The sequence below is a fragment of the Mycteria americana genome, chromosome 6 (assembly GCF_035582795.1).
Source record: "Mycteria americana isolate JAX WOST 10 ecotype Jacksonville Zoo and Gardens chromosome 6, USCA_MyAme_1.0, whole genome shotgun sequence".
NCBI lineage: Eukaryota > Metazoa > Chordata > Aves > Ciconiiformes > Ciconiidae > Mycteria > Mycteria americana.
The window spans coordinates 58,647,074-58,669,379 of NC_134370.1; the positions used below are offsets into that span (position 1 = coordinate 58,647,074).

Sequence of the window (22,306 nt, forward strand, 5' to 3'; positions counted from 1 at the left end):
AGTTAGGAAGTTTAACAATAAGCTTTTTAAGTTAGTTATTGCATATGGCCTAGCAGATAAGTCCACTTTATCAGCAGAGACCCCAGCAAGCAGTGATTTATTTGTAAAAATACAAGTGGCAAATAAATTGCTAACACACATCTAGCAAATTATAATGAAAATCAAAGAATTTATGCAGAGGAAGGTCCCTGTCAGGACTGCAACTGAATTTTTAGTGTCAGAAAATAGTTAGTCAAAAGGTAGTGAATCAATTGGTCTTCCCTCCTTAGACATGACATGGGCTAAAGGAAAATGTTTGTGGTTGGTGGGATAAAGTGGAAGACAAACTCCTGCTCAGGTGATTCTCTCTCATTTATGGCTCTCTGGGATGGGCCCATTAATCTTCTGGGAACTACAAGAATGTTTATGCAATGCCCTAAAAGGCTTTGAGAGGAGGGTTCTTGGAGCCCAGATCATCTCCTGGTATACCATCTTCCTGGAGAGGAGATACGCTTTTTTAGACTTCTTTTAAAATCTACTACTTTTTGCAGACCCTCACATAAACAAGCCAGAAGTACTCACCAGTGCAGCGGCCAGTTGATGTGAACCTGTAGCCAGGTTTACAGTCACAACGGTAGCTACCAGCTGTGTTGACACATTCTGCATTTTGCTGACACACTGGTCCATTTTGGCATTCATCAATATCTGTCAATACATAAAAGGAATTTGATTGTTATGGTAAGCTGGCACTAGAAAGATGTCAAAACCACTTTGTTTTTAGTGTAAGGAGTATTACCTTACCCAAATATAGGGATTTCTTTCTAATTCTGAAAAAATAAATATATTGATGAAAGTAATTATTTGGTCACATTTAGGTATCTCCCTAAACGTCCCCAAACCCACATGCTCCATTTGTAAAATTCATTCCTATTTAGAGAATTTATATAACGGTTTTCTGAAGGTGTTGGAGGGCACATGAAAGGCCTGTTGCAACACTTCACTTGGGTGGATTTCAGTCTTAAGACTGCGATCAGAATAAGTAAGCTGCTATGCCTGCATAGATCTCCACTGGAGACTATGAGGATCTCCCTTGATCATAACACAGCATCAAGATCCCTGTTGGGTATTAGTAGCTTTCAATGCAAACAACACCACAAAATTTTAGGCAAAAAATTTTGACCAATTTTCCTTACTTACGCTGCTGCAAAAAGAGAACTTTATTTCCCTAGAAATGTAACTGTGTTTCAGTTAGAAGCAGCATACAGAAGATGCTTTTACTTGAAGCTCTTGATGCCTTGCTTGCAGCACCCATGTTGTCAGCAGTCATAACCCACACCAGAGAATGACAGCAACTCATATTGCTGTCTTCAGTTTCTCCATTAAACTGACTAATACAATGTTAGGAAATGTTTAAATTGGAAAAAAATTATCATGTGTTATATTATTTACAGAAATCTTTGTTCCATTAGAAAAAAAGTATCTTAGAGTTAAGAAAAATTGTGCTCATGATCTGACTCAAGACTACTACTCTTTTCTTGGCTTTACTGTCAAATGTGAAAAACGATGTTTCTTCCCATGACTGCTGACTCATGCTCCTTCAAGGCCTTAGATGTCTGATGGAAAAACTGGTATTTTCTATGCAAAAGAATTCAAAATGTCTTAATTAACACAGACTTATTACACTGATACCAGTATTTTTCCCTCATTAAGGATGACTTGCAAGTATATCAGATTTGCCAGTGTCTGAATTGCCAGCTGGTGAAATCCCATTTCTCTGAATGAGATCAGCACTCTACCTTCACAGATCAGTAGCTTGTCGTTGTAGAAGAAACCCACAGGACACTCGCATCGGAAGCTGCCAACCATGTTTATACAGATCCCGTTTTCACACACTCCAGGAATCTCTCTGCATTCATCAATATCTGCAAGAAGAAAATTTTTTAAATACTTGTAAACAGCACTTCATGAAATCTTCTGCTACAGAACATGTCCTTATGCATGTATCCTTAAGAGAATTATCAAACGTGTAATGTGAGCATCAGAAAGTTTCCAACTGCAATAGACAGCGAGTCATTCCAAACTGTGAAAATGTAGATAATTCCTATTTCCTCAGGTTCTGACTCTTCACTGTAGCAAAGATATATCCTGCCACATAGGAATGCAGAGGGTAGCACATGTCCTTCCTCATGTCTCTCACCTACAGCTCTGATGAACCTCCTCATCTTTCTGAGTGTACAGTGGAGCTATTGGGAAAACCCAGAGAGAATGCAACTGTCTTCGGTTTAATACAGGGGAGCATGACTGAAGGCAAACACTTGCCAGAATTAGTTTTGCACTGTTTTACGCTGGTTAATCTGAAAAGACTTTCATGTTTTTATGTAACAGTTTGAAAGTGCCAATGCCAGGTAACATCTGGCTGCCATCGTGCTATTAATTAGATTCATTAAGCCAGGCAGCCAGGGTTTGCCAGTGTTCTATATACACTGGGATGTACTGGTGGCCTCTGTGGGATGGCCCTTCTGTTTCAGTTGGCTCCTGAATGTGCACTGCTCTATGATGTGGCAGGGCAGACAGAACAGACTGCAACGCTCCTGGCACACATGTTGACTGCTACAGATGCAGCTTTTACCTATGCATGTCAGCATGATCCAAGGTCTCCCTGCTGATGCTGATGAATGGCCCAATTAGCTTGAGTAGACTCGGCAACAATTTGGGCTAATGCTAATAGCTAGAAGGGGGAACTTCACTTCTAAGAAATGACCTGGTAAATAATAAATACTGTACATTTCTGTAACTTCTTTAAAAATTACATTCCCCACTTTACTAGAAATATTTCCATCTAACTAGCTGAACACTGCATCACAGCAACAGCTTAATGCTAAAGCACCTGATTACTGCCTATATGCTGCCTCTGTTACAGGGCACATTATCTGCTTCTTATTTGCATTTTTGTGTGAATAAAAACAAAAGGGAGTCCCACGAGGGATTTACTCAACTCCTTGTCTTAGAATTCCTCATTCTCTCCCTCTTTGTTTTGCAATTTGTTACTCACGATTCAAATGTTACAATAACACATGTGAGAAATATTCCAGCTGAGCAGAAAAAGGGATTTTTGTGTCAAACCAATACACAGGGGGACTGATGTGAAATATCAGATTAAATGTCTGCTTTAGTCTGAAGGAAAGACTCTTAATTCCTCTCAGACCAAATGCTGCTTGGCCTTACTCCCAGACCTCTTATTCTCAGTATCTGTGCCCTGCTCATGCAGGCCTGATTACAGTTTCTTTGGAGCTTTATGTTGCCTTGATTACAAGCAGCAATTATCATTGCTGTCAGGTAGAGGATCTAGGCAGAAAGTTCGCAGGCTTAGACTTAAATGGAGGGTTGAACTCCATTACACTGTTTAGTCGTTATTCCTCCCATGAAAAAAATAATTGGGAAAACAAACCTCCCCTCTTCCCTGGGCAGAGGTAGGATGGAGTTTAGTCCCAAACAGAAATTACAACTCACCAACTGGTAATCCTGTATAAATGTCAATGAAGAAGCCAGGCCTTTGACTTCCACAGAGTGTGGAGAATTCATCTGCAACAGGAAAACAAAGCAGTGATTATAGTATTTGGAATTAAACAACAGTCAAAAATTCATTACATCCTTTGACCAAGAAAATTCTTCTTCTACTCTTTCAGCACCTGCAGGGCACACAGAGGTATGCAGACCCTTCCCGAGGCTCACCACGTGAGGTGCTTAGTATGCACTTGGGTTCTCATTCAAAGGCCATTGAAATTAGCAAATAAAAAGATGTAGAGGGCTCGGGATCACAAGCTGATTTTGTTTTGCATATGCTTATGTCCAGCACACGCTTTGCATGTGCTTATGCATTACAGTCCAGATCTGACTTTTAAAAACCTGAACCAGAAGTTGGAAGTTATTCAAATAAGTGTCTAGGAAGTTTGTTCGTGAAGCAAACCACCTGAAACCAGAGAGGGATGTCCTGGGCTCAACTCTGCAGAGTCTTACCCAGTGTGCAGGAGTCCTGTATGCCCATACAATTAGCCCAGAAACTCCTACATCTTACATTTAGCTGCTTGACACAGATCATTCTCAGAGGAGACCAAGGTACCTCTGTAAATCCATGGCTACCACAAAGGCCCTTTGTGGCAATCAGCAGTCAAGGCCCAGCACCGCAGACACCACATTTGTTGGATCAATGCAAATAAAACCTTGGTCAGTGCCTCAACACTGGATCAATAAGCATTTGCAAAGAGACAGATTAACCAATATAGAGCATGAAGTCTCCCAGACAAGGAAACTGTCACAAAGGAGGCATGGCCCAGCAGCATGAACTTCATATGCCTTCACTGTGACTAGGGCTGATCACCTCCAGGCCAAAAAATTAATTAATTCCTTCATTTTAGACACACAAGAGGCAAAGACATAGCATCTCTAACAATGTTACACCCACTAATAGTAATTATGATGTTACCAAGGCTTTGAAAGAGCTTTACAATGCAAAAACATACCAGTGCTTGGGATAGGACACTGTTCACAAGGCTTATTCCATGCACGTCCAATGTTGTAGGAACAGCAGCACATTTTCTTGGTCATATTAAAGAGCAGCTCACCATCACAGGTTTGATTGTCAGCATAGTAATTTCTGTAACACAGACTTCTTCTCATATCTGTGAAAATGAAGAAAAACCCAGGCCAATGCATTGGCAACTCTTATGGAAGATGATGTACCTGAAGAGTTTAGGAGATACCTCCTTCAAATATGTACTTTTTAAACCCCTGTCAAATAGATGCTGCAGCACTGTAGAATACTACAGAACAGTGTGTCTCTAGAAGATTACTGTAAAAGTATGAAAAAGTGTTTACAATGCAAATATTCAAGAGCAACCAACACGGCTGTAACACTGATCACACTCAAAGGATTTTAATATTGGCCTTTTGCCCAACACGGAAAAAACATCAGTTTGCCTAAGAACTGTACACAGCTTGTGACTTCATTCTGTGAAGTCTGAGTAATTTTAGTAGTGTTTCACATGTAGAAGCTTTTAAAGCTGAAGTGAAACTTGGAAGGGATGAACACAGAAAATATCAAATTAAAGGAGAAATTCTGATGAGGTACTGAAAGATCTGTATTAAAAGTGATCTGCATTGCTTTATTTAATAAAATTAATGAAAGAAGCTTGATCTTTCATTTAGTTAATTCTTGTATAACTAAATTCAGAGAAATAGTTCTGATTTGTGCCCAGTAAAGCCCTGGCCCAAAGCACTAAGATAAAGCTTTTAAAAAAACCCAACCCATACCCATGCAGTTGTTTCCTCCATTGACTTGCATGTAATCAGGAGGACAGATGCAGGTGTAGTTCCCAACAGTATTGTAACATGTGCCAGGTCCACAAATACCAGGTGTATCACACTCATTCACATCTAGAAAAGAAAAAAAAGGCAGTGAGTGGCCACAGAAGCTTTCTCATTGTGCTTCTGAGAATGAAAAGCCTCAGTAATGCCTGAGGTAGGAAGGTATTGGTGGAGGAGAGCTGAAGGGGCTGAGCGAGGTCATGGTGGAGCAAAGCCTACACAGAGAAGGAAGTGGTGGCACAGGTGGCCATTGAAAGCCTGGCTGTGATGCGAAGATGGGAACCCTGATATGTCTAGGCAGCTCAGAGACAGCAATTTGGTTTTTGCTCCTGTTGCACAAAAATAGTATTTGAGGATCTCATTCATTCTGGATTCAGATCTGCACAAGAACCAAAGCTGTTCCCTGTGGAGTGCCCATCTCAAAAAGTAATGATGCTAAAACAGACTGATTGGATGGTTCAGGTCTGTTTGACTGGGGAAAGCGAGCAACTTTCCCAACACAGTATCTCATGTTTGCTTCACCAAGAGACTTTTACCTTTGTTTAAAAAACCCCAACCAAACCCAAACACAACACCTCCCGCAAAACACCACAGTTCCTAAAAGTTCAAAAGTATTTCACTAGCCTTACCATTTTAAAGTATCTTTGACACACCACTAAGGAAAAATATAGAGATAGATTTCCTCTTTAACATTTTTTGAACTATGTAAGCACAATATGGATAATGCACTTCGGTTCAGCATTAATTTAGGACCCTAATCTTTTGTATTTCTGCAATGCTTGACACATCATAGGCACTAGATTAACATTATTAACAGTCTGGAAGGCTGAAGACAGCCCAAGCAATGGGAAATTTAAGGACTTGATGGGTTGCTTAAAGTTTTGTATCCAGTACAACCTGACACTTTAATGTAATGTGATGAACATGTAATACTGACTGTGCTAGGGGAAGGAAAATGTTTTGCAGTACAACCAATATTTTCAGTTGGACATTGAGATCAGCAGGAGAGAAAATAAGCGGTGGAAAAAAGGCATGGACACACTGTAACCAGCCCAGCAGACTCGTGGGGCAAGTTTGCTCTTTACCTGACTGCTTATTCATTACCAATTACCAAACAGCTATTTTTTATAGCTGGTTAGTAAATTATGTTTTACCTAAAGAAAAATTGTTGGCTTTTCTGATTTTGATGAAAATCTGATGATTTTAAACAAAAATTTGCATATCTTTCAACATGGTCAAGAGGGAATTTTCTCTCTCTCAATGCAAGACTTCAACTTGTTCCAATTTTCCCACCCTTAAGCTTTACACTGCTTGGTCTGGTTACGTTCCTTTTCAAGGACAGATTAATTCTTCTGCATATTGATCTGCCATCATTTTCTAAGAATAAAAGCAGAAGACTAGTGAAGTGAAGGCTACGTACCATCGCACACTCGAGTCTCTTCATTCAAATAGTACCCTGATGGACACTGACACTGGAAGCTACCAAATGTATTAATACATTTTCCTCCTTGGCAAAGTCCAGGCAGTTCTTGACATTCATCAATATCTGTTCAAACAAAACCACAAACGTTTCGTTCATGCTTTTCCATGAAAAACAACACTCACTGAAGAGTTTCATAATTTTAGACGTGTAAATATAGGAAAATGTAAACATTACCCTCTAATATAACTGTAATAGGGTTTGGCCGGAATCCTTCCCCGCCAGGGCAAAGAACCTTATATTCAGCTGAAAACAAAATAGATTTATGAACTTAAAATAGTAGAAACATTTTCAGCACAATTATTTTTGAAAATTAATCAGATTATTACAGGTAATTTAAATGTAAAGAACAAAGTAACCATATATAAACATTAGGTTTTACTGTGTAAGATCAACTGCTATTCCATTTCAGAATGTAGTTTTTTGTGTAACAGCAAACTTGCTCAGGAGTGATAATAATATTCTGACTAAATAATCTTTTTGAAAGACTAGTAAAGTTTTTGGTTAAGACTGGTGGAAACCTGTCCCCTGCATGTACACAATAAATGATTACACAGGTATTTGTGTTACCTGGCTAAATTAGAAAAAAGTCCAAACAACACATTGTATTGTTGTGTTTAACCCAGGAAAGCTGACTTACTTGTGTTCACAAGTGGGCAATGTTCACAGGGAACTCCCCAAGCTTTGCCCAGGGAACAGCAACAGGAGGCCTTGGAAACACCCACTCCGATCTCATTGCTGCAGAAGGTGCCACCGTTATCTCCCCGAGTTTTAATGTCCAGGTAACAGTTGCCAGATCGTGTATCTATGCAGAATGCACATAATGACAAACACATCTTATGAGAGAGGAAAACACAACACATCATCTCAGGATGACGGATACCTTCAGATGGCTCTCATTTCTTGTAGAACAGCCAAACTAACTTGTGTTGTCCAGGAGGGCCCAGCTTTTCCCACTTAGATAGGACGGTGGTGCCCCATCCCTTGGCTTTGCTGGACTTCTCATAAAGTAGGGAATTTATTCAGCATGACAAAGGGCAGTTCAGCCAGGCAGTTTCTCATTTTGATTCACATTTTCACCCACATTTATAAATTCTTCCAGTTCCAGAAACTGACTGCTTTCTCTTCTCCTTGAGGGTAACAAGCATGAAAGCATCTACTAAATATTAGGAATTTCAAATACATTTGAATTTGAGGAGTGTCCCTACGCCCTCTTAAACAAACAAAAGCCAAAAAAAAAAATCAGAGTATTACTAAGCAGTTGGGAGCCTAATACAAGAGCATTTCCATCGGTCATGAAGCTGCACTCAATGCTCCAAAAGCATGGGTGGCTTTATGCCGCAACTTCATTCACCTGCCATCTTGGGGCCAGCTGGACATTGGTTTAAGCTTGTTGAAATTTAAAATTGTCTCATGCCTGCTGTAAATTGTGGACAGACCAACAAGGGCCAAAGGGTTGGTTCTGGCAGCCAGGCACTGCTGGCATCAATAAATCACTCTGGACATACTCCCACTGCACTATTACAACTTCTAAGCCAGGGGCAGTGGGGTGGGAATTGGAGATCCTGTTCCAGCCCTTTTCCATGAGCTGGGACTTTATTCCTAAGCAGTTAGCCTTGCAGCCTATCTGTGCAACTTCACTTATAAATAACATAAGGAGTGGTCCCTTACCAACACATCCAACTCGGGTGGGATTTAGCTCAAAATCAGGAGGGCACTCGCAGGTGTAACTACCAGCAGTATTGACACACGTGCCACTAATGCAGGTTGTGGGATCTGCACATTCATTAACATCTGTAAGAAAAAACAGCACATGGTAAGCAAATACTCCAGGAGAGTGCAAACCATCAATATATCAGGTATCATATGCTGACCACCACAAATCCATTAGTTACGAGATACTGACCTCCAGAAATACAAAAAAACCACACACATTTTAGAAAAACAGTAGTCTGAGATGAATTCATCTTTTTTTTTGGGGGGGGGGGGGGGGGGGGTGTTTTTCCTGTAAAACCAGTCTATAAACTAAAATTCACATACTAAAAAAATACTTAAGGGAAAAATACACAACAAGGTCATAGCTTACCATCCTGTACTGTGAATGGAAACGACAAGGCACAACACATCTCCACTGGGAGATGTGGACAGAAGGGTTCTCTCTGCTGTTTTTCCCCTTTTTCTCTTAAGCCAATGGGATATCAGAGATTGACAAAGAAGGGGAAACAGGAGTGTAGAAAAGGCGAGGAGGAGAATCCTGTGTTACACAGTAGGGAAGTCTGCATTTTCCTATATCCAGTCTGATTTGTATAGCTTTTTAAAAGAATTTCCTAAGGAGCTGACCACGACACTAAGAGAAAATTAAAAAGCATGTTATCCAAAATTATCTTTACCTGTGCAGTTACCACCACTTCTGTCCAACTCATAGCCCACTTCACACTCACATCGGAAAAGTCCAGGGAGGTTATGACAAGTACCGTAGACACAGATGTTAGGAAGTGAGCACTCATCAATATCTGATAGAGGAACAGGAGGGGAAAAACATGAGGTTTCCTTATATTTTTAAGATAAAAGATAATAGACAGAGAACTGCAAAAAGGTTCAGAAAACATGGATCTGGAAGCCAACTGCTCCTGAACACCGTGTAAGACCAGAAAAAATAACATGCGTGATTTGTGTTTGGAGCCTAAGGAACTAATCCATAACCTTTTTTTGGGGCAAAAGGCTCTTTCCACTGTCTCTGAAAGCCATGCCAGAAACAATCTGAGCTTATTTAGTGGGCTAATCTGACAAGTAGCAAAATTAAAGATGGCAGGAGATATGCTTTAAAAAATGAAGTTTATTCTAAATCAGCAGTCATATGCAGAAAGGTGGACATCAGCAACAGAAAAGCTTGTGCCCAAAGGTGAACTTGACACCCATCTTCAAGTTTCTGCATTTGACAGATCTCAAGTTTGGCAAGCAGAGCTCACTTTTGTGCCTTTTGTCCAAATCATTGCACCTGATTCAGTATTTGCTGAATGCCATATGCACTGCACAAAGAACAACCAATTTGACACAATAAAAAAGCATGTGTTTACAAAGGACCTTAAAATACTGCATTTAGTGTACGCATCTGAGACATCAAGGAAAGTCTGTTTTAGCAACAGGAGCTAGGCTCCGTATAAGCTATTTAAAGTTAGCTAAAAGGTTTTAAAGTAAATTGTTTCATGAAACATTATGAAACCTAATATTGTTTTAGTTTAAACAAAAATTCACTCTCGTAAATTATTTCTCCTGGTAGATTACTAAAAAAAAAATACACAGAACACTTTTCAGGGGAAGAAAATCCTATTTATAGTGATGTACTTATGAACTCCATCAAATACCAGTTACTATGAGTCACTACTATGTCAGATGATACGGTTTCTTCTTCTCGACTGACTTAACTGATTAGCATTATATCAACTGAGGATTTCAAATGTTACAATCAAATATGTGATCTTAATCATGTTAGTAACAAGTTTATTTGATTTTTGTGAATCTTTGCATATGCAAAGCTCTTATGAACAAGTTGTAAACAGTTAACTGACAACTTACTTTCAAAACTGAACTGAATACTCATGGTATTTTTTTTTTTTTTGGTGGTCATATAAACTTTCTGCAAGGCTTCAAACTTTGATTCTGCACCTCACAGAAGCCCTCAAAGTGTGTTTGCTGTATTAGCTACCAAATCAGTGTTTTTCAGTCTCATATACACCAAGGCAAAGTAACAACTTTTTCTGTTTAACTGTTATGAATAAAACGAAAAACTGGTACAAATGACCAAGATGAAATGGCAGCTGACAGCGCCATTTGGATCACCAATCAGACCCACAAATAATATGTCATAAGATAGGCTCCAAAAAGCTGTTCTGTCTATATACAATAGGTAGATGAACACCTAGAGGCCCATAATAAATGTGTAAACTGAAAAAAAGCAACCACTATTGACAATTTTCATGCAGTTCTCAATACAACCACAACTGCAACCAACTGTAAAATTTTTCAAACATAAAATATTATTAAGACAGAATTTGTTGAATGTTATTTAAAGCTTACAGAAAATTACCTTCACATGCTTTCCCATCTGGACTTGGCAAAAATCCCATATCACATTCACAGCGATATCCTCCAGGGGCATTGAGACACTGCCCATTTTCACAGAGATTCAAGTTCTCTGAGCATTCATCGAGGTCTGTAAAAGGAAGAGAAATTGCAGGTTTACAGTAAACATGGTTTTCTCACCAACATTTGTTTCAGCTGAAGCATGCAGTGTTCCAAGGATTTTAATTATCCTGTTAGCTCTGAACGTTTGCAGAAGAAAACTGCAGTCTAGTTATGTGCAGAGGCTATTACATGTAACAGCTTGGTATATTTCCGATATGTGGAAAATACAGCTTCTAATCAAACGGAAAATCAGAGAGAGGCACAGACTCCTAAAGTAGCTACAGTTAATAACAATTGGTGGCAGTATACAGGGTCAAATTTAGACTCAGAATGAGCATGTGAATTTTATTATAGTTATTGTTTCTATTACAGGAAAGCCTAGAGGCAGCAATTGAAAAAAGAGGTTTACTGTGCAATGAGCAAACATATGGTAATAGGCAGTCTCCATGCCAAACATACAAAACTGACAAAAAGTGGCACTGAGGTGAAAATAACTTGATCAAAATTAAACTGCAGGTTAACAGCTGATGAGAAAAACAGCCTTGCTACTGGACTACGCTGCCCTTCAGATAGACTGTGGCCCTTACTCTCTAGCTGAAATTTTATACATCACAAAAACACCCTACTTGTTGCAACAGTCTGGCTGGCAGTGTGAGCTTGTAAAACTCCGTGGCTGGCAAATCAAAGGTAGTACCTACTAGGGTGAATGCTGCATGCTTTGGCAGAGGGCTTACAGAACACTTGCATGCCCTAGTTTGAGTCCCAGCCACCTCTTGAATCCATGAACAATAAAGTATGCAAATTTAAAAAAAAAAAAGTTCCACTGAATGCAGAAACTCTGTAAGCACTTCATTTGAAAGATGTAGTTTATAAACTCCTGGAAATCATCATATGGGAAATTAACAAAAAGCACTGGGTTATGAAGGCCACTAAGGAAGCTGAGTCAGGTTCAAGAGTAAATTATACAGAGAGAATTAAACAGAATCCCAGGGTCCATTTATAATTTGGAATGATTCAAATTCAGCCTTAAACCTGCTGAGCCAGATTCTCAGATGCCATTAAGATCTGCTGTAGTTGATAGAGTGCTGCTGATTTGCACCAGCTGAAAACCTGACCCACCAGCTGTCTATCGCATGGCTTTATTCCTCCATGTAGCACCACCAGCAACACTAATATCCTTAGTGTAATAGCAGGGCTCCTGATGACTAAGCTTACATGAGCTAATCTGTTTCTTCAAAGTAGAAGACTCTTCAAAGTATAAGACTGAAGTGTGGGTGGGAAACGTCTCTCTAGCAATGTTTTATAATCACATTTACAGTTTATAAAATGAGGTTTCAGAAGCAGCTACTTCCATCATTCCACGTGTCAGCACTGTGTCCTGACACCATATCTCAGGATGATGCAGTAAAGAGGGCAGACAGCACACACTCACTTGTGGAAAGAACAAACATTTTTAGGCAATTTTATGAAGCAATTTTAATGCATGTGCCCTATTATTTAAATATTAAGGTGGGTAGCCAATGGACTGGTTTACTAACTAGCCAAATTACATGATCAAGCATTGTTTTAATAATTTTGCCACCCACTCCAACTAACAAGAAAAGCTCAATGAAAACTTGCATTTTATCAAGTGAAAAAAGGGACTGCTTTAGACTACGTATCATACACAGTATTTCTTTCAAGTTATGGCAACTTAGATGAAGTAGAAGACAATGGAAAATGACATACTAGAGAATAATTTCAAATGTTTAAAAGCTATTTTTGTGTATTGAATCGTAGACTAACTTAGGTTGCAAGGGACCACTGGAGGTCATCCAATACTTTCCTAAGAAAGCTCACCTGTACAAGTGAAGCCATCCCCAGTATAACCTTCTTTACACAGGCAGCGGTAAGAGCCCATTGTATTCTTGCAGTCAGCATGTGGGCTGCACTTGTGGGTTCCATTGGAGCATTCATCCAGATCTTTAAAATAATAAAAAAGGAAAAAAAAAAAAGAAAAAAGCAATACTAGTTAAAAAAACACACAATGAATACAAACTTTAAATAGCGTATGGCACACAGAAGCTGTACTTTAAATAATCTTCCATAATAAAACCCACACATATGTGGGGTCACCTGACTGGAGAAGCAGGCACAGTTTATTTGCAGCCCAATAAAGAAGTCTGACAAGGTAACTGTGAATGAGGAAGCTGCAGGGCACTTTCAAAACTAAGACCTGTATCTTGTTTTCATGGGGAGCACCAGGAGACCTCTCACTGCCTCCCATCAGCTGTTCTCAAGGACACAGTGTCTCTTCTTCATGGTCCAGTCTGTTTTCACAATCTCACAAACCAAACATGAGATAATGCTGATTTCACAGTTACCATGGTGGAGAATTTGTCCTCCAACAGATCATGTCAAATCGACCTAACAAGCTTGATAACCATTTGTCTTCTCAATTTGTAGGTGTGGTATTGTTTTTTTTCAGAATTGCTAGGACCCAGTTTTGGTCTGACCTTACTAATAAATACAAATGCATATGACCCTCACCTGTGCACTTGATACCATTTCCAACCCAGCCAGGGCTGCAGCTACATTTGAAACTTCCTGCTGTGTTTGTACATATGGCGTGTCTGTCGCAGTTATGGGCTCCAATTTCACACTCATTGATATCTGTAAAAACACAGAGATGTTTGCAGAGCTCATGGATCAAACTTTCTCATATCCAGATAACTGATCTTGGAATTTCTCAAGAAAGATAATGTGAACATGAAAGCAAGCCTGCATTTCTTGCATAACATGACATTTAAAAATGAAGCAGAAGAGAAATAAAATCACAAGAAAGAAAAGCAAAGCAGCATGTAGCATATTTCAAACACGTGCTGCCCTACTATCTATGTTTCTGATAGGCATATAAAGCAGTGCTTCTGCAGTTCACTCCAAAGCCTGGTAACTTTTATATTCAAGGAGGAAAACAGTAACTCAGGTTTTCCTTCTTCTTCTAACTGGTGTGCTCAGAAAGAATGTGAGGCCACAGCCTTTGGGAAGAAGACTAGCATTCATAAAGATTACCACTGCAGGTGTTCAGCATCCTGGGATATATGTTTGTCAAGCAACTTTGCAATAGATTGTGGGTCAAATCTGATGACTAAGCGCTGGTGTGAAGACCTGTGCTCCCCTGACAATAGAGAGATGCCACTACAAGGTACTGGCTTGCATCTTGACCATACCTTAACATGACTCAGGGAAAGATGACAGCTTTCCCATCTGCCCATCCTGGAGTTTGCAAAGAGGGATGCGGGTGGTTCTACATTGCCTAGTTTGTTAAAAGGTCTCAGAGGCAGCTCTGCTGCCCAGGGACTCCTGGAATGCAGCATTCCCACAGCCCCCACTGTATCTGCAAGGATGCTGATGAACACCAGCTGGGCACTACGTGCAAATTGCTCCTAGGATTATCCCTAGGCAGTTAACGAAGCCAGGTTCTGCTTCACCAGAGACTATGTGGTAGGCGGAGGATGGGCTATACCACTGTATTTAACATGACAGCTGATGGACACAAAGCTCATCAGGCATGCAGTTTATTAAGAACTCAGGAAACCTAACACAGTGGAAAAAAGTCAGCATCCTTAGAGACAGCAGGCAGCAAGTCATCCAATCTTCAACATATGCATTCGTGCCAGCACATTCTATTTCAGTACTTGCTATTTTCACCTTATTTTCATTCTTGGGCATTCTCTGGCAACGTCAAAATGTACAGACAGAAAAAAACAAACTGAACTCCATTCTTCCTTGTCACAGAACAATATTAACACCCCATATAAGTACTTGGAGAATGTATAAACTCAAAGGCAAAGTCTTCAGAAATTACTACTAGTAACTAAAACTGGCAGGAATTTTCTTACACATCTGAGCTATGGATTTTATGGTGTTTTCTGTAACCAAGCTCTCTCTAACTGTGCTTTACTTCCATGCAGGATGTAAATTATCTATTCTTAGGTTTTTCTGCCCACCCTTGTTTAGACAAAAGGTCCTTTCTCTAGGCCCTGTACGTACATTTTGTCTTTTCACAAAAGGCTACACGTGACTCTGAGATGCAGACAACATGCATCTGTCATCCTACAATTAAATACTCAAGTCCCAAAATTACCCAAACCCACTGTTGGTTTGGGGTTTTTTGTTTGGTTGGTTTTGTGTTTGTTTGTTTGGGTTTTTTTTTTAAGTCTGTAGAGTAGAATTGCATTCAATCTTAGTTTTCTGGGTTTCTTTCTAAATGAGGCATTGCTCTGAATCAAAACCCCAGACATGAGTATTCCCATAATCTGAATGCTGAAGTCTAGATATAGATCTAAATCTAGCAGCTGGAATCTACTATTAATGAATGTTGACTGCACCAACAAGCCTGAAAAACATGCAAATGGACACTTACTTTTTAAAACTTAAAAAAAGGCTCAGGAGCAGATATCTCAGAGCATATTTGCCTTTAGCATGTGCAGAAACTCATATGAAGATAACATCACCCTAAACAGGAAACTAGTGTCTGTCAAATCTTAAGGGTGGTCAGAAAAAAAAAAAAATCATTTTGGCTTGAACTGAAGGGAAAGACTAGAAGGAATTTTGAGAGGTCAGTTACAGCATACATTGACACAAAAAAGCTGAGGCAAATATATTTTAACCTTTACATGATTTTAAAACCCAAACTGTTAAACCACTGCTAACATTAAGATTGCACTGTATTTGATTATTTGATGTTTTGAAACATACAAACAATCACATGCTTCCTTATACCCTGCGGAGCACAACAAAACAACACAAAAACCATCATTAGTGGAGAAATTTCTGCCAAGAATTTTTTTCAACCACCAGCAAACACAAACAGAAACTTGCATGCAACAGCTACACCACAATGAAGTCATGCTCAGGCTCAAATTTAAGGCAATCTAAAACAAATTTTCAACTCTACATAAAGTGACTGTGGACTCCATCCCATCCCACCTCGCACTGACCTGCTAACACTTTGCACCCGAGAGCCCCCACTAACATCTCGCAGGAACAGCAGCACCGTGACACTGGTGCCCTTGCACTGGACAGTTGTTCCCCGTCAGCTGTTTGACACACACACTAAAAAGCTTGGAATCTTCTGCGGGATGAAAGTTGCGAGCACAAATCCATATCCAAACACAGGTATTTATAATGGCATCAACTTTCTCAGAGATCATTCACTGAAATGCCATTCCACTTGCTTTGAACAAAATCCTGAAATCCTTTTCAGCTTTTTTCCAGGAAAAAAATCAATAGATTTCAGTGCTTTTTGCCTGGGTAAAGATGAAACAGGGAATGCAAAATATATTTTCTAATACCATCTACCTTTACATGGACATTGCAGGGCTTATTTCGTTGATGCATGGAAAGGTTTTCAGATACTTGAAGGAAAGGTGATTGAGGCATATAAAATACCATCACTGGCTTCATCCCAGATTTTACTTATTTTCAAAGCTCTTTGCATTTAACTCAGATGTTGTTTTGCTATAATCCCTATTCTCTCCTTTCATTGCACAGCTGAGTTATAAGCCTAAATTTATTGCATTGCAATTATTTCCAAGGCAAAAGAGATCTCAGACCAAACACGGTCCTGTGTAAACGGGGCAGTGAAATCAATGGAATTTATGTCTGCTTATACTGGAGCTTAATATGGATTTATGTTGCCATAAGTATTGAATTATGGCTTCACAGAACGAAACAAAAAGGAGAAGTTGAGCTCTGTAGGGGAAAAATTAACTCAACATAAATATCTTTAATAAAAGCAAGAGTCCAGATTGTGCTGTCTGCATGGCAGTACAAACAGTACTACACTCTTCAAATACTCCCAACTATTTTCGTATAATTTTTTGAAGAGAAAAGCATTACCCAGTCTGAGTAAAGGTATCATGACCCAAAGAGCACACAGGAGGACACTACTCAAGTCAGCGTTTCACACAATGATGGCCTATTCCCATTGACTTCAGGGGGATTTTCACTAAAGAGTAAAGGAGTGAGTCACTGATTTATATCAACCTTCTTCTGCCTCCAGTATGAGGCCGTAACAAGCCAAGGAAAATAAAGACATTCCAATACGACACTGACACTGCATCCTCAGCTGGTCCCATTGTGCCCCAGTCCTGCTGCACACATGTTCTCAGCTTTGTAATTGCACAACTCCCATTAATACTAAGGGAGTTGTCTGCCTACAACAGATGAGAATACGAATGATAAATAATATGCAGATCTGACATCATAACAATCCCAAGCACTCTGGGGAAAAAAAACCTGTCAGTCACCCTATTTTGTTGGCTCCTTCAGCTCTGGACAAATATTTTTTCTCTCAAGCCGTTGGCAATTAATAAAGCATCTCTCCCATTAATCAGAGAAGCACAAATTTTTAGGGCTATGGATGTGCAGCAAAAATACATACCATATATACCTGTCATGTTGGCATTATGCTTGCAAACGTGGCAACCAAAGGAAAGAAACAGCTAGCCAGTACCTGCACAGCGCATCTCTACGCAGTCTGGAAGTAGATCATTAAACTTGGCCAGAGAGGAGCATGGGGATAAGTCACTGTATTCTCACCTATACTCTGGAAACACCCAAGTCATTCCTCTGCATTTGAACGGAATGCGAGTGAACATTAACCCATGAAAATTCACATGTTCATCAGCGGGCATGAAATCCTCAAGGTACTGTGTGTATCATTTACGTTTTCTGTTAAGTTTCATTGGGGCTTCATTAGTCTGTAAGGATTCTTAGCAAAGCGTGAACTTAATTCAGTCTCTGCTTATAAATCAGTACTGTTTGTCATGAATTATGCAAACGCCTTACGCATTTTCTAACTTTTTAATTTTTCTGGCGCTCTCTGCATATCTGTGCATTTTATCGCACTGACATTTCACTGGTATTTCAAACCTGGGACTGATTCCCATGGGGTCAGTTGTCTGGTGGAAGTCAGATGACACTTCCTCCTCCTGGGTCGCTGCCCATGTAACCAGGTAGGTAAGAGGGAAGGCTTTTCAGAGGGAGAAGACTGTGAATTTCAGCTTAGGGCTCACACAAGTAGAAAAAAGTATGGAAAAATTCCCCCTATTCTGATCTCTATACCTGTAAAATTGTTTTCTCTTCTGGAATCACTCTTGGATTTTATTCAGCATACTGCACCGTAAGCACCTCTTGGAGTTTCACATGGGGCAGTTCAGTTCTTGCCTGCCGTCCATCCTTACGTCATCAGCCTGGGGCACAGCATGTTATTGCTGGACAGACGCCTACTCACAATACGCTCTTTCTGTAATAACCCCATTTGGCGGGCAGCATCTTAATATTATTATCTTCTGGTATTTGGCCTGACACAGCCAGCTCCCAGATTCATAAGGGGAAATGTATTTGTTTCACTGATACCAGAACTCTCTTGTGCCATCAGGACTGAAACACAATGTATTATTAATGGCCAGAAGCCCAAGGCAGGGGAGAGAGGCAAGCACATTGTACAAGTCACAAAATGTTATGGACCTATTTCTGAGGGCAAATGATAGGGCTCACCTCTTCCTTTCACTGTATCAGGCATCCTTCTCTTTATAACTATGTTATTGTCAGCCATGCAAGTATGCAGTGTGCACTCACTCACTCCTTTATCCACTATCACCATCATTACTGGATGACAGCAAGTAATGTTCAAGACCAGACTCCCTAACCTCACACCCCACACCAAGGCTGCAGCTGAACATCTTCCACTAGCTTTTCTCCAAACAGCACCAGCACGGCCCTTGCAGGGTCAGAGCCTGGTCTCAGCCCTCCAACTCCCTAAGCCTGCTGTGGAGAAATACAGCTGACTTTTAAAGCACATTTATTTTTGATCTGATGACCATCTCGAGCAACTTCTGCCCCCAAGTTCAACTCGTTCAGTTTGACTTTGTGAAGAGCACCCTAAGCCTGTGCAAGCACAGCTCCACCAGGAGCAAACAGGAGGTCTGCGCACACAGCCGTAACTGGCAAGGATGGATGGGAGAAAGTCAGAGAAGAATTTGTTCCTCTGTGAAAACATCAGAGCAAGTAAATCTAAGGCTCTACAGCAATAGTGAAATATTGCAAATTTACAGGCAATACTCCAGAGTGATGATGAATCACAAAATACAAATACAAGTGCCAATACAGGATTTCATCTCTGCACAAGTACACGTATACTTTATTGACAGAAAACGCAGAGACTAGATATCTGTCATAAAGCTGGGCAATCTGGAACTGGGATGGGGAAAACTTTGCAATATTCTCTCTGGTGGCTACGTATCATTGCCTGCCTAGAAAAATCTAAAATGAACTGCTCTAAGTCAGTCTTGCCACAGTTTGCCTTGTGAATGGAAATTAAACCATTCGTAGCACTTTGCCTAGGAAACCTGCATCTACAATGTATATTTTTGCATAATCTTTTTAAATTATATTTTTGTTACTAAACTCTGTCCACATTCTTACTGAGAACCAAGGAGGGGGAGAACTAACATCTGTGTGGGATGGGAATGTAAGTCAGAGGGTGGATTCTGAATACTGTTAAATGATTGGGGAAAAAAACATGTTTATTTGTTAAAATGGAAACAATCAGTAATGACAAGGGAGCTGAAATATTTAGACAAAACTGTAATGGAACCCAGAGGACGTTATTTAGTTGTTCTCATGAAACAGAGAACCTCCCATTCAAAGCACTGTACACATTTTTGTAATTTTTTTCCATGGGAGTTCCTAAAAACTGTGGATGCTTTTGATCCGTCTGTAAGACAAGAACTGAATCCTGGGGTCAAGGTGCCATTGGCAAGGTCCCTCCAGAAGAAGTCCTGAAGGATGCTCTCATGGCCTGCAGTACCTGAGCCTGGGAACTTCAGCTCTGCTCTGATACTGTGCAAACATGAGGTGGGGAATTCAAAGGTTTCCACCAGTAAATCAGACTTTTTAAAAACCAGAATGTGAGAATCTGCACACTGTAGTCACAATGGGACCTGTATCCACACAGTTTCTTCAGCATGAAACCAACCTAGGAAGTTCCTGCTCTGCTTCCTCCCTTTTCTTATTTAAATCCAAAAGATTTTGGTGATTTGAGTATGGTCCCATCTCAGCTGTATCAGCATAACTGATACTTCACCTTTTTGTCTTAAACCACCAGCCTCTTTCAAATTATTGAGCCCTTCTACAGCATCTGTTGTAATTAAGGTGTCCTGGTGGTTTTCCTGGTGAGTGCCATCCTCCCTGGGACACCAGCATATAGCCAAAAGCAGCAGAGGATGGGCTGAGGGAAAGATAAAGACATGCGAGGTGATGGGAAGAGCCCACATGGCAGACAGCATCCATCCAGAGGGCTGGGCTTGGCTGGGACCAGGAGGGAGGGATTTCCCTGCCTCTCTGTTAACAAAAAAGTATTGCTTGGGACATTTGCCACTACCCTGCATCACATGCTGCCAAAATGGTGGCTATTTCCAGGCACTTCCCCAGAAGCCATACCTCAGATCCCTCCCCTGCCTCCATGACCTTTCTCTGTCTTTTGCCTTCTACTAGTTGCTTCATCTTCCCTGACTGCTCCTGACCATCACTCATTATGCTGGGAGTGATTGCTGCGCCATGTGTAACTGATCAGCACAAGGGTTTTCAGGTCTAGAGTACTGAAGATCTTCATATAATTTAGCACAGAAACAAAGAACGTTGAAATGTTGGTCTACAGGGTACAATTAGGGATTTCTTGGATGTAGATCAGTTCATATGTAAGTCAAAGGCAGCTGTTACTAATGCACAACTATTCGTCCCCAGTCCAATATGCAAAGTACAACTCCAGCTCTCAGATTGTTCTATGAGAGCTGTAAAAAACCAGCTTCATATATCAGGGGCACTTACAGAAGTATATTATTAACTCTGTACAATAAGGGCAGACTAAGAATAAAAGTTTGTCTCAAAGACATTGCCAGAAATGTGTTTACCCTAACCCTACATTCAAAATTATATTAAACATATGTTTGCATTCATATCTGGGCAAAGCCTAAGACTCTCAACACCTTGGCTTGAGACACCAGCACTAGGATTATTAATATCATGCCCTCAGAGCCTGTATATTTGAATCTCATTTGTATTTGCTGGCAATACATGAAATAATGCAAATTCTGATTTTGCTGATATACTGTAGTTGAGTAGCTGTATTGTTGCTACTTCGCAAAAACTGAACATATATTTTAGCACATATTTTAAGCCATCTGTGTTTGCCAAAATAACGCTTGTAACAGATAGCTGTTATTTGCATGCATAGTATACAACTAACTAATCCAAATGCACTGAGGTCCTCAGGATTCTGTCAAGTTACAGGCAATGGCATTTTCTGTTCTCTTAGACCAACAACAATGCAGTAATAAGCCCCATTTTGTTCCCAGTGGACATTTTGTCACTCATTTCAGCAGAAGCAGCATGTGCCACTGAATGCTGTGCCACTGAAGTTCAGCAGAATACAAGCTTAGTAAATTTGGATAAGAGATACAATATTTAGCACAAATAGGTGAAAAGAAGCACAGTGAGAGGAGGTTTTGAACACTAGAAAAGAGGTTATGCAGACTCACGAGTTTAACTAAAAGTTAATAATTAAACTTTAAACATACCTGTGCAACCAGTTGTGCCTTTCTTGCCTGAATATCCCATATCACAATGACAGATAAATGAGCCTTTTGTATTCTCACAGGTTCCACTCAGACAGATGTTTGGATGCAGATCACACTCATTAACATCTAAAGAAACCATGAATTAAGATTTATTAAATAAAGTTCTTAGAAAGTAACACTGCTATATTACCGTATCTGTATTAACACACCTTTAATTCCAACTTTCCTTAAAAATGGAGACTAAGATTCAGCATATTATCCAAAGAATGACTATGACTATTTATTGATGCTTTCTATGTATATGTTATGTGTGTGTGTATATACATTTATATATGCATGCATACATTATCTAGTTTTGTACAAACATTTCTCCTCAAATATGCTCCAGTTTTTTAATTTAAATGTGAAAATTTGGTTTTGGAGGTACACTGTTTCATGACTTTGTTCTACCAAGGTGCAGCACTTGCACATAGTTTTGTCTTAGAGGCAAGTTTAAATCAGCACTGGTGATTTATCTTGCTACAAATTTTCCCAGCATCATCCACCACTTCCTTTCTGCAAGCACTCTTTCACGTGAGCTGCATAAAAACCTCACTGGAAGAGCACCCAAAGATACGATGGCTATAGATCATCATGTTTGCATCCCAATCTACAGAGATATACAGAGATTACA

At 39.9% G+C, this 22,306-nt stretch overlaps 1 protein-coding gene across 2 annotated transcripts in view; it reads right to left on the minus strand.

The window, feature by feature from the left end:
• The window catches only part of FBN1 (fibrillin 1), a 158,170-nt gene that overhangs the window by 27,785 nt on the left and 108,079 nt on the right, over nt 1-22,306 (minus strand). For both annotated transcript variants that reach the window (XM_075506079.1, XM_075506078.1), the window contains exons 32-45: nt 21,634-21,759; nt 13,538-13,660; nt 12,848-12,970; nt 10,911-11,036; nt 9,214-9,336; nt 8,495-8,617; nt 7,464-7,628; nt 7,001-7,069; nt 6,764-6,889; nt 5,290-5,412; nt 4,500-4,658; nt 3,490-3,561; nt 1,776-1,901; nt 562-684 (exon numbers count right to left, since the gene is read on the minus strand). In XM_075506079.1, the coding sequence (XP_075362194.1) occupies nt 562-684; nt 1,776-1,901; nt 3,490-3,561; nt 4,500-4,658; nt 5,290-5,412; nt 6,764-6,889; nt 7,001-7,069; nt 7,464-7,628; nt 8,495-8,617; nt 9,214-9,336; nt 10,911-11,036; nt 12,848-12,970; nt 13,538-13,660; nt 21,634-21,759 (1,707 nt within the window). The remainder of the gene's footprint in view (nt 1-561; nt 685-1,775; nt 1,902-3,489; nt 3,562-4,499; nt 4,659-5,289; nt 5,413-6,763; nt 6,890-7,000; nt 7,070-7,463; nt 7,629-8,494; nt 8,618-9,213; nt 9,337-10,910; nt 11,037-12,847; nt 12,971-13,537; nt 13,661-21,633; nt 21,760-22,306) is intronic.